The sequence below is a fragment of the Mesitornis unicolor genome, unplaced genomic scaffold (genome assembly GCF_000695765.1).
Source record: "Mesitornis unicolor isolate BGI_N332 unplaced genomic scaffold, ASM69576v1 scaffold7531, whole genome shotgun sequence".
NCBI classification, from domain to species: domain Eukaryota; kingdom Metazoa; phylum Chordata; class Aves; order Mesitornithiformes; family Mesitornithidae; genus Mesitornis; species Mesitornis unicolor.
Genome location: NW_010164409.1, coordinates 59,042 through 74,393, shown reverse-complemented (window position 1 = coordinate 74,393; position 15,352 = coordinate 59,042). Strand labels below are relative to the sequence as shown.

At 36.6% G+C, this 15,352-nt stretch overlaps 1 protein-coding gene across 1 annotated transcript in view; it reads left to right on the top strand.

Moving 5' to 3' along the window:
- The first annotated feature begins 63 nt into the window (after positions 1-63).
- LOC104548317 (DNA excision repair protein ERCC-6-like 2) overlaps positions 64-15,352 on the top strand; it is a 54,297-nt gene continuing 39,008 nt past the window's right edge. The window contains exons 1-8 of the mRNA XM_010194306.1: positions 64-82; positions 3,061-3,485; positions 6,481-6,600; positions 7,209-7,402; positions 9,608-9,769; positions 11,003-11,210; positions 12,651-12,791; positions 14,270-14,383. Of these exons, the coding sequence (XP_010192608.1) occupies positions 64-82; positions 3,061-3,485; positions 6,481-6,600; positions 7,209-7,402; positions 9,608-9,769; positions 11,003-11,210; positions 12,651-12,791; positions 14,270-14,383 (1,383 nt within the window). The remainder of the gene's footprint in view (positions 83-3,060; positions 3,486-6,480; positions 6,601-7,208; positions 7,403-9,607; positions 9,770-11,002; positions 11,211-12,650; positions 12,792-14,269; positions 14,384-15,352) is intronic.

Genomic DNA, 15,352 nt, shown 5'->3' with positions numbered 1-15,352 from the left:
CCACCTGCCCCCGGCAGCCGCCGCCCACGGCTTTTGCCGGGCTTTGCATGGCCAAAAGTTAAAATGTGTGATGATGTCCCAGGTAAGCACCTTCGCTGTGTCTTTCCAGAGCGATGCTCAGGGGCTTACAGAGGTTTGCTTAGGTGGAACATGAGAGCAGGTGTGGAGGTTACAGGGCGGAGGAGCGTCGTCACGGGGCGGCTGGTCCCTGGGAGCTTGTTCTCTTCTGCCACAGCGCACGGCTGAGCCGATTGGGCGTGAGTAGAGTGGTATACGTGTCAGAGAAATACTAAATGAGAAGATTCGAAATCGGTTCTGTTCAACAGAAGCACATGCTTTGAGTTTGTTTCTCATAACAAGTGGAAATGTGTGGTTTAGTGAACTCAAAACTTCCTGCTTTGACATCTTTGGGAAAAGAACATTTTGGAGTTTTTTAGCCTCCATCACTTATGAACTTTGTAGTTAAGCCTTACAATTTAGGAAGGGCAGATCTTTTACTCTGTAGTATCCTTGAATTTTGCTTTTGCAGTCATTTATTGGAGTATAAAAAAACCCCTTTAAACTCTACATTAAGTTGTCAAGCTTCAATAATTAGAAAACATTCATGATAGTTTTGCCTTTTTTTGTAGAGGAGCAGTTGTTGATAGAAGCTAGTGTGTGACAGTAGGCCATTATCCGCATGATTTAGTGCAGATATTGTGTATAGTGGCACATTTTTTTCAACTGTGGTAAAAAGAGTTAAGTATAGGTAGACATCTTAAATATTAGCTTTCTTCATTAATGGCAAGTGTACTGTACCCATGCTAGGAAACCATACCAGATAATTTTCTTCATTTTTAAAGATAGTGCCCTACATAAATTATAGCTCTGTTTCAAAAATGAAGAAGTTAATTAATCAGGCTAGTTAAAGTAGCAATTATTGCATTGTCTGGTACAGCATTGTTTTCTGGGGTTTTGTAGCAATGATGTCCTTAGTACCATTGCTTTTCTTTTCTTTCTTTTTTGTTCCCTCTGTTCTGTATTCCTGACTGGGTTCAGAGGTTGGTAATGCTGAAACTGTTGCTCAGTGCGATTTATTGCACTTTGCACCTGGAACTCTAGTTCTGACAAATCATATGCAACTCATTGAACTCAAGTAAATTCTTAGTTAAAGGCACTGTCATCTTAAATCATAGTTTTGAGAGTCTTTAAACGAATGTCACATGTCACTTCAGATTATTACTGTAAATGAAAGTAATTACAGAAATGCTGTCTTATTTTAAACTTTATTTTGCATATTTAACAGTGTGCTGTATATAGCTGTTTTCGTTTCTTTGGTTTTGCTACTTGTTTTTGAGAAATTGATTGACTAAGACTCTCAGATGACTGAGAGTTCACGTGCGCATTTTTTCATTGATTTGGACATATGTGAGAGACAGTAGAAGTACCTGAAACTTTAAGAGATTAGTTATGTACGATTTGTTTAATATGCTCTTTGTACTTCACTATTTGCCTCAAAAAGATATATTTGAGCTTCAAGTCTTTGAGAAGATCGGCGGGAATGGCTGAAGGTATGAATCAGCTTATGTACAGGTCACAGCTTGTGGGGCTGAACTTCTCAAGTAAGGACGATTGGGAGCATTTTGAAAGAGATCTGCAAAATGATAAGTCTAATGTAGAGGTCAAGGTTTATGGTCTTGGTAGTGTAAGAACTCAAGGGCCGTCAGTTTAGGTTGTGGGATCCAAGTTCATAGCAGGCAAAAGCTTGACAGGTATTAGAGAGCAGACCTGTGAATTTGTAGTCAGAGGACACTGAATGCAGGAAATCTGCATGTTGAATGAGGAATGGAGCTACTTGAGAGAAAGGTCCACTGGGGTTTGCTAAGCAGATAAACAACACTTGGCCCAGGAAATCTGTGTAGCTAAAAGAATGATTTAAGGCCAAAGAATTTTAGAAGAGAGGTATTCTGTATGCTTGTGCTATTTTACTCAATATCAACTTACGACCGCTGCTGGTTGCAGAATAGTGGGCTACATGGATGTTTTTGTTTTCTTTTAGTGTATATAATTTATTTTTTTTTAAATGAAGTAGAGTTACTACCAATCTAACTAACACATTGTGGAGAATACTCCTGTGCGGATACACTTTGAGAAGCTTGGGAACTAGTGAAAAGAATAATAGAACCATAGAATGGTTTAGTCTGTCTTCTCCATGAGTTTTTTGCACTGAGACATAGAAATGGGAGAAGGTGGAGTTTCATGCCATCAGGGTTCCCTCTTTTTTTTTCCTTATCTCTGAAAAGTAACTGTGTTGACATGCTCAGAAAGATGTGCAATCATTAATCATAAGTATGAAGTATAAATACTTGCTCTAATACAAGATTCTCTCTAACTTGCTCCTTCCAATAAAAACTATAGGTGCCTCTCATTGCTATTGATAGTTACTTTCTCAGAAGTAGCAGAACTTATTCCAAGAAATGGATAAGAAACAATAAAACTTCTGAAATGAATCATGTGTCCCTTTCTTTGTTTTGGGACTGCTGAGCAGGGGACGGTTAGAAATTGTTTCCACAGACTTGAAAGGACAACAGTTCCTCAGTTCAGATTTGGAAAGCTCTGCATGCAACTATTATTTATAAGGCCTATTTTTTTTTCTATGAAGAGTGAAAGGCTTGTTTGTTTTCTGACAGAAGTGTTCTGTTGGGTTTTTCTTTGTCAGTATGATGTGGATTTCTTGTACTCTGATACACTGCTATTCGTATCTTCCTGTTTCTCTGCAAGCAGCATATGTACCACTCTTTGTGCATGAAATGAAAAGATGAAAATCATCTTTGTGCATGAAATGTAGACTTTCAGATATTTATAAAATATCAGTGTTTCAGCAAACGAACTTTATGTGTAGCTCAGGATTTGTTTCAAAAGAGTAATTGGTATTCTGATTCTAGTGCTAGATAAAATCTTTTTAAATTTTATGCATTTTGTCAGGTACATTTATATACAACATGTTATTAGTGTGACAAAATTAAGTATTTTGTACATCTGGCCAGTTTATCACTATATGCGTTTGGTTTTTTTCCATAGGTAATTGGCATATTGGTGAGAAATGTCTTGCCCCTTGTCTTGAAAATGGGAAACTTCATGAAGGAACAATATCCTCCATTGAAAAGGACAAGAATGGAAAATCATTTGCTGTTGTGTCATTCTTGGAGTCTGAAGAAAGGAAAATACTAATAACTAAACTTTGTAGAGTCAAAGCCAGCAGAGAACCTTGGAAAAGCTTGATATTTGATGATGGTGATCTGGAAAAGCCTTATTTTCCTGACCGAAATCTTCCATCTCCTGCAGTTGCTTTTAAATTATCTGACAATGGTGATTTTATCCCGTATACTATTAACAGATACCTGCGTGATTATCAGAGGGAAGGAGTCCAATTTCTGTATGAACATTATACTAATAAAAGTGGGTGTATTCTTGGAGATGATATGGGCCTTGGAAAGACAGTACAGGTATTCTTTTTGTTTGTTACAGTGAGAGACACATGGGTTTTTTTGGCATTGTGTTGTAAATCTCAAAAAAAAATAACATATTTAAGAAAAGCCACGTTAGTGGAGCTTAATCTCTCTTTGCTATTGTGGAGTTGGAGGAGGCAGGATGTGACTGTCCAGGACAGCACTTAGAGCCAGGATCCATTGATGATTTAAGATTCATTCGTCAGAGGCCACAAAACTGGGATATGGTCACTTTTAGTGCTTGGATGATTACAGTAGTTAAAATGTTAGTATTCATTTTATGTTGAATGTACTGTGAGGATTGCTACCTATGCATGATGAAGTAATTTGCACTGGAATATGCTGGAAGTACTTACAGGCCTTATCTGACTGTAGCTCTTTAAATGTCTTTTTCCTTTTCCTGAAAACAAGTAGTTTGACTTACTGGGAGCAAGAACAAAAAGACATATTTACTCCCATCTCTGGAAAAAATGCTTAGGTGTTCCATGTTATTTCTATCACTTTTCTGGAAATACAGCTTGGATTGATGAAAGGACAAAGTGTAGCTGGATTTTTCCATTGTGCTTTGAATCAGTGTGGCCTAAATTATTTATTTATTTTACTAAAATTAGGATGTTTTTATGTTTGAAAATCCTCTTTAATCTGTCTGGGTTTAAGTTAGCAGCTTGAACCCTATGGTGGCTACTTTTTGTCTTCCTCTCTTTTTTTTTTTTTTTCCTTCATGTGTCAAATCCAAGCTCATTCCTTCACTAGCAGACACTGGCTGTAGCATCTGTTGCTCTTCCATTTAGGACAATGTTGACAGATGCCCTTCAGTGCAAAAAAGTATTGTTCTGTAGCAAACCTGACAAGAGGAGTGAGTAAACTAAGCTGGCAAAACTTCTCTAGGTAGAGCATTTAGAGGTGAATTACGGATTTGTGTAGCCAATGATGGTCTGTTAGCAGATGTTTATTAAAACTAAACTGCATCCATTTACCTTGTGTATTAACTACTCTTGGCCATGTTTCTTGTCTATGGTAGTTTAAGACTTGGTAGTTAGGGAAATTTGTTTCTGCACAGAACTATGAATAATCTGATTTCATATAGTAAGAAGCATGTATATAAGATAGCAGTAAATGGCAGGGGTAAAAGTTGAGTTGTCTTGCTTTCATCTCTTGTACTGTTTGAATCTCAGCTTATTCTCCACTGACCTGGTCACGTTTATCACACAGTGGCAGTGTGTTTCTGTGTGAAATTCATGTCTGATGGTTATTTCTTTTAATCACAGTGTCAAGTTTGCAGTAAAAAGGTGGAGGTCTTGAAGAATATCTTGTGTATTTTTAATAAAAACATGGTATTTACATTCTTCAGATTCAATATGGCAGTGCAGTGGGAATAAAGTTAGAAGAATTTCATTTGTTTATAAAAGATTAGTATGTATAAAAGAGTAAATATTAAATGTCATTAAGTAACTTGGTCTTACAGAACTTGTTATGCTTGTCAGTTGGCTGAACCTTATTGTTTTTGAATTGTAGCATGATTTATGAGATAAAGACTTGTCTAGGAAACTTTTGCATTTTAATGTGCTTTGTACTTCTGAACAGTTTTTTGCTTAAATTGGCCGTGCTGTGTGGCTCTTTCTTTTCAAGCTGAAGTTGAGGTGAAAGCAAGTAGAATAATGTTTTTTAATGTGATTGTAGTAGGTTAGTTTCCTAACAAGCCCTTTAGGTTACATCCAGCTTTAACTGAAAGAACCAAAGATTTACAGCCTTTGCTGTTGTTACAAATTTGTGATGCATAATACTTAAGTATAAAAAGTGGGGGATCTGGAAGATACGTGGAGATTTTATGTTCAGTTGAATTTTATTCTTATTCTCAAAAGAATTAAATTAATGTCAAGCAACATATGCAAACTTGCAGTTCCTCGTAGCCTCAGTTTATATGAAATATTTATGTATAAAAATGTTTAGTTCTCTTCTATGTATCTCTTTCCCACCTTGCAGCTGCATGTGTGATGGGTTTCCTCTCCTGTTCATCTACTTTTACTCTTCTCGGGTATTTTTCCTGCTCTTCTGTGCATTCCCCCCTATTGTTAGAGGGAGAAAGCTCTGGAAATCTTCTCTTTTTCAGAAATCAACAGCTGACATCTTTACCTCTGCACTGCTAAAAACAGCTGCGTAGCAGCTGCAAAAGAAAGTGGCTGGAGCTGGCTGCTCTGAGTAAAGGGCCTGTAGATCTTTCAAAAGAAGGGTGCCTCTCTGATGATGCATCTGGTCCCTGTTGCTACTTAGCCCCATGGATACCATTTATCCCAAGTGGATTTTACAGATTTGCATGTTCTGGCCAGATATCTCTTTGCCTTCCTCCTGTTTTGGGTTACTGTGGGAGCAGCTTGGAACAGCCTATGCTGGGATGTTTGTCCATGCTGTAGACAAGACATGATAAGTGTCTTCTCGTAATCAAAGGGAAACCATCTCGACTGTTTTAAAGCATATGAGACAATATAGTCCAAACACAACAGAAAGAACCTCTTTTGAAGTTAACAGCAGGAGTTGGAAGGAATGGAATGTACAGAAAATGATGTTTTAGTAAAAAATCTAACCTCTAGTTTACACCTCTTCTTCCTTTTGCAGAAGTGGTGTTGGGAGTATAGTTAGCAAGTATCTCTTCATTCTGTTTTCTCATCTAAGATTCTAGTGTCCTCTTAAAGAGGCAAGCCTCATCTCTAGTTTTTCCTTGCTCATTCATAGTCTGTTCTGTATCTTTGGGACTTTTCCACTTATAAGATGGAAAGAGTAAAATAGAGCATGAATTTAGAATTCTCCACAGGTTCCCTGTATTAAAACTGAGATCAGTTTGTAAGACAGACAAACAAAAATCCCAATCCTCCACAAAGCCACCTCACTAAATCCTAACCAAGATTTTGTCCTAAATGTTTATTTTCAGTGGAACTCACTCAATTTCTGTTTGCATTTTTGTTCATAATCACTGAGAGTTGTTTTCTTTCTCAAGGTCATTTCGTTTTTGGCTGCAGTGCTGCACAAAAGAGGAACACGTGAGGATATTGAAAATAATATGCCAGAATTTTTACTGAGGACAATGAAAAAAGAATCAAAGTGTAATCCCAAGAAGGTACAGCTTTTAGTGAAACAAGCTTAAAGGTTTTCGTAAAAAGTGAAAGCAACCTAAAAGTTGGACTAGAAGCTTCCTGAGGTCCCTTCCCAGTTCACTGATTTTACTATTCTATGAATGAATCATATAAGCTGTCTTAAATTTTTAAACCCTTTTCAGGTCTTTCTATTTTGAAGTTATGTGATGACTAGACTTGTGGATTGGAGGAAGCTGCTTATCTTCTTCATCTTTCTGTTTTCTCCAGCTGTAAAACATTTTATTGGTATACAGATACAGATGCTGTAACAAAGCAAAGCAATAGTATCTTATGTTTTATTGCAGTTGTTAAGAGTATAATTTGAGTCAGTAGCACCACTTTGGGTTTTCTTTTAGTATCACAGTGTTTTCCTTCTGTGCTATTTACATACTCTTGAATAAACTGATTACTTTTGAATTTATATTGACTTACCGGGTATTTTCTGTTTTTCTGCTGTGCTTTGAAAAGACAGAATTAAACAGTTCAAACTGTTCAAAGCAGTAAAGTAAAACTTAAGATTTTGACTTTACTTACTGAGAAAGTGCTATGTTGTAGTTTTTCCAGTAATACTATAACATCTATTTGTTTGCAGACTTTCCTTATAGTGGCCCCTCTTTCAGTGCTGTACAATTGGAAGGATGAGTTAGATACATGGGGGTACTTTAAGGTTTCTGTCTTACATGGCAGTAAAAAAGATGATGACTTGAGTCGCATCAAGCAAGGGAAATACGAAGTTGCCCTTACAACATATGAGGTACTTCGCCTGTACTTGGATGAATTTAACAGGTAATAATTGTAATGTATTTTTCTAAGCACAGAATTTTAACTGTTTAATTTTGCATTGTTCTTTGCAAGTGCTAATTCTTTCTGTGCAGTGTATTTGCTGTTAAATCCAATGACTCACTGTGCTGAAGAGGAGAATTCCATTTAACTATCTTCAGGGAGTTTACCCTGAAGTTTCTGTAGTGGGATGCTTGGGAGAAGTAAGTGTTTGAATAGTTAGTCTTTGCCGCTAGCCTATTAAAGAAGTGTTCTCTAAAAGATGCAGGAATTGCCTCCCTGAGAACCAGTGGTAGCTAAAAGATATGCGGATGCTATTTCTGTCTTTCAGTACAGTGTAAGGAGAAAAAACATCTGGAATTTTTAGCAAATGTTAAAAAGGTATTTTCTTTGTTATGTGCACTTTTCACCAGCTTGATGAAATTCTTGAATCTTAAAAACTTTGAGATATAAAATGTATATCTGTGTGTGTATAGTTTTAAATACATGATGGACTTAGCAGAATCGAGGTCTTTCTGACAGCAGGTTGTATTAGAAATGCTACTTTATTTGCTCCATAGCTGGCAGCTTTTTCAAACTAGGAGTTTTGCTTTTCCTTTGGCTATGTTCAGGAACACTTAAGACTCTCATCTGATCCAAGTGGTCCTCTTTTCCTTCTGTCATATTGGAAGTAGGATACAAGTTGCATGAATAGGTGGTAGTAGAAGCCTGCCCTTAGCAGCTCATGGTGTCAGTGGATCTGCAGATCTTCTTGTTTTAGGCACTGGGAAAGGTCCAGGTCCCAGGGAGTGTCCTGATTGTCTGGACAGCCATCACCAAAACAATCAGATCTCCATCTCTCTCTGTGCTCAGATCTGAAAAAGAAGTGCAGACAGGAGAAGACAGATAGGACTTGCGTTAGCGGTATCCTAATTCTTGCCATTGTCTTTCTGAAGAACTTTTCAGGCTTGGTCATTGTATAGACAGTGATCAGGAAAGTGGGTACATGTGCTGAGCAGATCTGATGTGTGACTGACTGCTTGCAAATACATTTCTTAAGCATACAGATTTACCAATCTGTTTCTGCAGAGCATGTGACTGGTTGGGCCTATGATCTTGATACTGGAAGAGGCTATATGTCTTGCTTGGCCAGAGTAATGGATTGGCTTCAAAAACTGTTCTTAAATAATTAGTTTTCACAAATAAGAATACATAGGCTCGGTTATGCATATAAATAAGCATGATGAGCGATTAAGTTGAAGGAGCTAGCATATGCTCATCTGTTAGGCTTCTTTCAGAAACTCTGATTTTTAGCAGATTCTAGGAATGTAAGGAACTCGGGTTTGAATTAATGTATTTAGCAGCCGTTAAAAATGCCACAAGATCAGCCTTCAGATTAATGATCTAACTGCAACCTGCTCAGGAGAGAGGTTTCCTTCTAAAAGTGTCTGTGTCAGCTTTTTGCTGCTTTAAGTATTATCAAAGTGGATATGATTTTGTCTGAAATATTAATTAATATATATGAAGCATTCTCATAAAGTTAATATATATTTTCCTAGGGACTTGATGACTTAAATTTGTATTACAGTATACAAGTCATTCTACCACCAAGTTTTATGCTTGAACTGACTGTGAAATATGTTTCAGTCCCTGCACCTAGATGTGTTCCTACTAGTCAAAAAAAAATTACAAAATATTAAAACTTCTCTGCCATCTTGGTATCATATAGATATTAAAGAAGTTCAGTGATGCTTTCATGTAGGAAACCATGCGGATAGAAATACTTTCAATCTACTTCTAGTTACACTGGATAGGTTTTGTTGGCAAAGTGAAGCATACCTGTATTAAACACGTTTTGATAGTTTACCTTCATTTATTAATTTTATTGTTTTAAATCTTTCTTATGAGTGGAATAAGTGTTGGTGAGATGTACTGGATTGATTGCTCTGGAGATTGAAAGCTACTTTCTTCACAGAAAGCATTTGCTACAGTTAATAGTAGTTTGTTTATTTGGCTGTGTAGTTTAGCCATTATGTTAACTATGGCAATTGCATTTACTAAGCAAACTGAATATAAGGAAACTGAGTAGTATAATACAATGTAAAACAGGAAAATAAAAAAGTAATAGTGTCTTATAATAATCGCTGCTACTTGTGTGTCTAACTTCACTTTTTATGTTTATGTTGTTGATAAGTAGTTTCAGTTAATGCAATATTTCTCATTGATTTGCAGTGTAGAATGGTCTGCTGTGATTGTGGATGAAGCACATAGAATCAAGAATCCAAAAGCTCAAATAACTGAAACTATGAAGTCATTAAAATGCGGTGTTCGCATAGGTCTTACTGGAACCATTCTTCAAAACAATATGAAAGAACTTTGGTGTGTTATGGACTGGTAAATAAAATATCTTTTTTTTTTAATGGTTAAACACCTCTGTATGTTAATCACACAGTGGGACTGGGAATGAGGTGGGTGATTTGGACCCATCTATGTCAAAAAAACAACCAACAAAAAGAAGCCACAGTGCCTGCCCCCCACCCCACAAAAACCCCAGTGTTTTCTGAGAATGTAAGTATGTTTTTCCAATATGTGTATGGAGGTAAGCTCCTGGTATGAATTTTCCAGTTATTTAGTATTTCCAGAGCTCCTCTTATCTGGCTTCTTTGGAGAATTTAAGAAGCAGTTAAAATTATTTTCTTTTTTCCTCCCTATGTTTTACCTTTCTTAAGGGTGTGCTTTTTTTCTTCTTCTGTCCTCCACACAGTAGATAAGAGACTCATTGCACAACTTCAGATGCTCTGTCCGATATCTTTAAGTCATTCTGACCTACTCTTGGAAGATGAAAGTAATCATATTTTGCTGTTTTTTAAAGTGCACAAGTGCACATATTTGCAAAGCAAGAATCTTGTTCAAGAAAACTTTTAATGGAGAATGAGAGGTGGAAATAACCCTAGATATAAATGTAAACATAGAAGCCTTACTGGGAATGCTTTACAGAGGAGGAACAAAGCAAACATACCTTAAATATAAGGATTTACAGGATGAATAGAAATATCAGGAAAAAAATACTTTGTATTGCATCTGGTCCGTTAAGACTATGCTGATGTTAATACATTGTTCCAATATGTAGTGCTGCCAATGATTACTATTTTTTTTTTTGCTATTGGGTTTCTTAAGATTTTATTTAGTAAATTGTAATACCTGCATAACCTGGTTTTAGTAAAAACAGTAAAAATAGAAAGCATGACTGTATAGCTTCCAATTTAGGCTCCCGAACAGTATCGGCCTTCTAGTTTAGAGGTTCTATATACATTTAACTTCTGTTGGTCTGCTGAGCTTCTGTTTTTCCGGAGATGGCAGCCTTTTTCCTAAGGGGAACGTCTTAACATTTCAGAATCACAGAAAGTAAATGAAAAAATGGCGTGTCTGGAAGTAGTATATGTTTCTATTTATATACACAGGTTTTATTAGTTTTTCTAGTGATTGTTAATTTAAAATCACTTACTGTTAGCCAGAAACAATTTATTGTATGCTTTTAATTAATGGAAAAGTATAAGACTGCCTTGGAGTGAAGAAAATGCTGTTATTCCTTCACACACACCCCCACCCTCTTTTGCTTTTTAATAGGGCTGTACCAGGACTTTTGGGTAGCATAGTACATTTCAAGAAGACATTTTCTGATCCAGTGGAGCATGGCCAGAGACACACTGCAACTAAAAGAGAGCTAGCAACAGGTCGTAAGGCCATGGTAAAGCTAGCAAGAAAAATGTCTGGCTGGTTTCTGAGACGTACCAAAGCACTCATCAGTGATCAGTTGCCAAAAAAGGAAGACAGAGTAAGAATGTCTGCACATTTCAAATGCAATACTAATGAATGTATATCTTTTCTCTCTTTGTTCGTTTTTTTTTTTTTGTGTGTGTTTTCTGTCTTTCATCATGCCTGATGTTTGTTTTTCTTTTCGACTTAGGAACATATACAGAGCCCTGGAAAAAATGCACATGTAGTGTGCTTTGTTCACATAATTACTATGATTGTGTGTTGAAATGGAGTTAATCAAGCATGAAAATGCTCAGTTAGACTTCTGACTAGTGATTTACACATCTGTTTTATGTGCACTTTTGTACTTATCTGTGCAAACCCAATGCAATGCATGTAAATCTCTTGAAATTCTATGTGGGACCTCTGAATTTGCAGCTTGACATTTTGTGCATGCAATGGTATACTTTTAGTTTTTTAGCTCCCTTTTTTCAATCACTAAATAAAAGAAAACCCCCAAACCTAAAGCTGATTGTTGATAGGTCTGTAATCCTGTTCATCTAATGCTATTGTAAACATTATATGAAGCGGTAATACTTTATGACTATAGCTGAGTTCTGATAAATTCTCGTCATGTGCATTTGTGTGTTCCTCCTAAGTAGGCAAACACATTAGTTTGCAGATGTTTTTGTTTTCAAAATTCGGTATTTATTCATCACCCATAGTGTATAATAATGTCAACTGAACTGTCTTCTGAAGGAAAGATTAACATAAACGTCAGTCAATTGCTTTTCTAAATCTAGCAGGTTTTATTCTTCTCATTCTCTTGTTAATGTGAGTATATGTTCAAGTTACTGCTGTATTATTATAGCTCAGCATGGTGCTGCTGCTGTGTGGGTGGCCTAGGTTAAGGAATGATCATGGGATTTCTGTCTCCTGCTGCTTAAGACTAAAGATGTCATGGAGATGCCACCCATGGTCTCTAAGAAGAGGGATAAGAGTTTTGGCCATAGCACTGTGTAGATCCTTGCCTTCTCATTGCTTATTCTGTTTGTCCTGCCTGTGGTAGTGCCCTACAACAGCTAGTGCCTAAAAAGATGAAAGAAAGGGCAAATTAAGCAGTGGGCAAAGCAGAGGGGAATCTGAAATTACAATTATGCGTTCATTTCTCTCACTTTTCCCTCCTCCTTCCACACCTCCACAAAAGCCGTACTGAAAGGTTTATAGAAACCTAACAGCAGGTTCTTGTAGCTTGACATTGATACTCTTGGTAGAATTCTGGGCAGGGATAAAAGAAGTATATGTACATTTTGGCTACAATTTCATGCTATTTTGGTGTTAAGATCTGTGGGTTTTTTTAATTTAGTAGTAGAACAATTTCCTGTAACTATATGAGCAAATATGTTCTTGTTTGCTACTTTATTTTCAGTGTCCTGTGGTTTGTTTTTTGATGCAGTGCTCTTTTCTGCTTCATTATATGCTGCATATAATTGTGTTTTTGGTGTTCTCTCTTTGGCAGATGGTGTACTGTTTCCTGACTGAATTCCAGAAAGCAGTGTACCAGGCTGTGCTAGAGACAGAGGATGTAAGCTTAGTATTACGAGCAGGAGAGCCTTGTAGCTGCAAGAGTGGCCTTAAAAGGAAGAACTGTTGTTACAAAGTAAGAACTTGCACTGTTTGGATTTTGGAACGTAGTCTTCCTGGTGTTCTGGGAAGACTTTCTGCCAATGAAGAGCTGATTGAAATGGCTGCATGGTCATAGGCCACCTGCTAGGGAAATCCCAGCTTGAAGCATAGGTGGCTACATCACAAGAATAATGGAGTTAGGTGCTTTAGAATTACAGCAAAGCTGCTTTGCATGCCCTGAACAGGTGATTGTTATTAATGCAGTAAATTCTGGATGTGTTGCTTTAATAAGTTATTTTGTGACATAGTTGATGTTGGCAAGTATATGTCAGGTGTGCTGCTCCCATGGGCCTTGGGTGGTCTGTGCAGAAGCTGCAAATCCTGGACCCAGCAGGTTGTCTGGGCTTTACTTATGTTCTGTCTGCAGTTGGATTGTGTCCTTCTGTGCCTCTGAACACACACTTGGCTTTGCTTCATTGAAGGGAGAACTATGACAGTAGCCATAGAGCAAAGCAGAACTTTGTTCACTAGTAACAGCTTTGCAGATTTCTTCTCTCTTCTCTGGACTTCTTTGACACTCAATTAGCCTTAGCTTTGTGTTTAGCCTGTATCACTCAGTAGGCTTAGATTAAGCATGTCTTTAAAACATTTAGAAGCAGATGTTTCATATTGCCTTCTGGTCTGTTTTGATTCTTGTGTAGTGGGGTTTTTTCCCAGACAATGTAGCTTGTTCACTCTTATGGATCTTTAAAAACAATCCCTCTATCAGCCCATTTCTTAGTCCATGGATACTAGCATTAGTTCTTTGCGGTCTTCTGTTTCTCATGATGTTTTGTAGAAAAAGCAAAATGCTGTTGAATTTGATTCATGAAGAGCAGTAGGCAGGCCAGCAGATACTTAAGTGCTCTTATAGACTGTCTTATTCCAAAGTTAACAGTGAAATTTAGTAACTTGAGAAGGGAAAGGAAAATGAATATTGGTGGAATCAGCCAACCTTAACCAGAAAAATAGCTGATGCTGATGCTGTACTGTAGAATGTTTGAAGTTGCATTATGTTACTTGAGATGTTTACAAAACTAAATACATTTTTGCTGTAGAGAATAGTAAATTTAGCAGTCATGGGATAAGAAGTCATTCAAACAGCTTTGGTGTGGATTTATATTTAAATCAGTTGTAAAGTTACTGTCTTTTTGTCTACTGAGGAGTTCTTGTTTATGTTAGTAATTGCTGTAGATATCATGCTATCTGAAATATTTAGCAAACTATGAACATAGCTGTGTTTTGTTTTTTTTTTCTTTTTTGAGTAGATGTTTTCTATTAATAGGATCACAAATCTGAGGGGGGGGGGAACCTTGCATTTTTTGTTAGAAATACAGTATACATCTCTTTGGGATTAATTATAGTACTACTCACAATGACTAATATATTACACTGTGTAAGAATAGCAATTATTTTAAACTATTTCTTAATTTCAGGAGTATTTTTTGTGTAAAAATTCTTTTTTTTTGGTAGGTAAACACTTATGGTGAAACAATTAAGTCACTGCGTTTCAGTTACCTGACAATCCTACAGAAGGTTGCAAATCATGCTGCGCTGCTGCAGACGGGCAACACTAGTAAGCAGCAGGTTAGTTTCAGATGTGAAAAATGGACTTTTGTAAAATGGGATGAAAGTTCTTGAATGAAAATTGTTGCAGGCGTCCTTTTTGAGTCTTAATTAACTGAAATTAAGAGATTTTTAAAAAACTGTTTTCCATTCAGTAATTCAGGATGCAGCCCTTGTAGATAGAAATGTCACACAAAAGTGAGTTCATTTAGTTCAGATACATGTCTGAAAATAGTGGTTACGGAAACTTTGGAGAGCTTTAGCAAGAAGAGTAGTTTCTAGTGATTTCTAATAGTGCCATTTATCTTCCGTTAATACCAAGTGCCTAGTAAAAGGAATGTCTTTGTGCAAATAAATAGGCAATTAGAATGTAGGGTTTTTTCCCTTTTGTATTATATATTCAGAGCTGAACTTCTTTCAATAATGAGAAACACCATTTAATAGAAAATGCTTGACAAGAAAGCTATCAGTTTATCTTGTTACTGTGGCAGGTAAACTACAAGACCAACAAAAGGCAGAGTTTTTAAAAATGCTTGTGTCTTTCGGATCCAAAAATAAGCAAAGGGATTTAGGAATGTTACCACTTCCTCTCAGAAGCCACAAAGGAATGGAAATGAGAAAATCCTAGATAATTTTGGCAAGTTTGTTCCACTAAAGCAGTTTTGCTTTTTAGGAAGTTTTACTGTTACTGTCCAGGGCCTTATACGCTGTATGCAGCCAAATGTTTTCAGCGTTTTGGTGTTATTTTTTTTTATATATGTGTGTAGGTTTTGTTGTACTAACATTTGAGAGTTTAAACAGCCACTGAAATAGCAATATATGAGTATTTTGAGTCTTATTATCTTTTACAGCATACATAATTATTAACCTTTCCCAAAATCTACCGAAGAAACTGATATTTTGTAGTATTTCTTATCTTCAGTATTAAGGTCCATTGGAAGTGTTATTCTTGGGTGAGAGATGAGATATTTTCTGCTCGTCTGGAAAAGT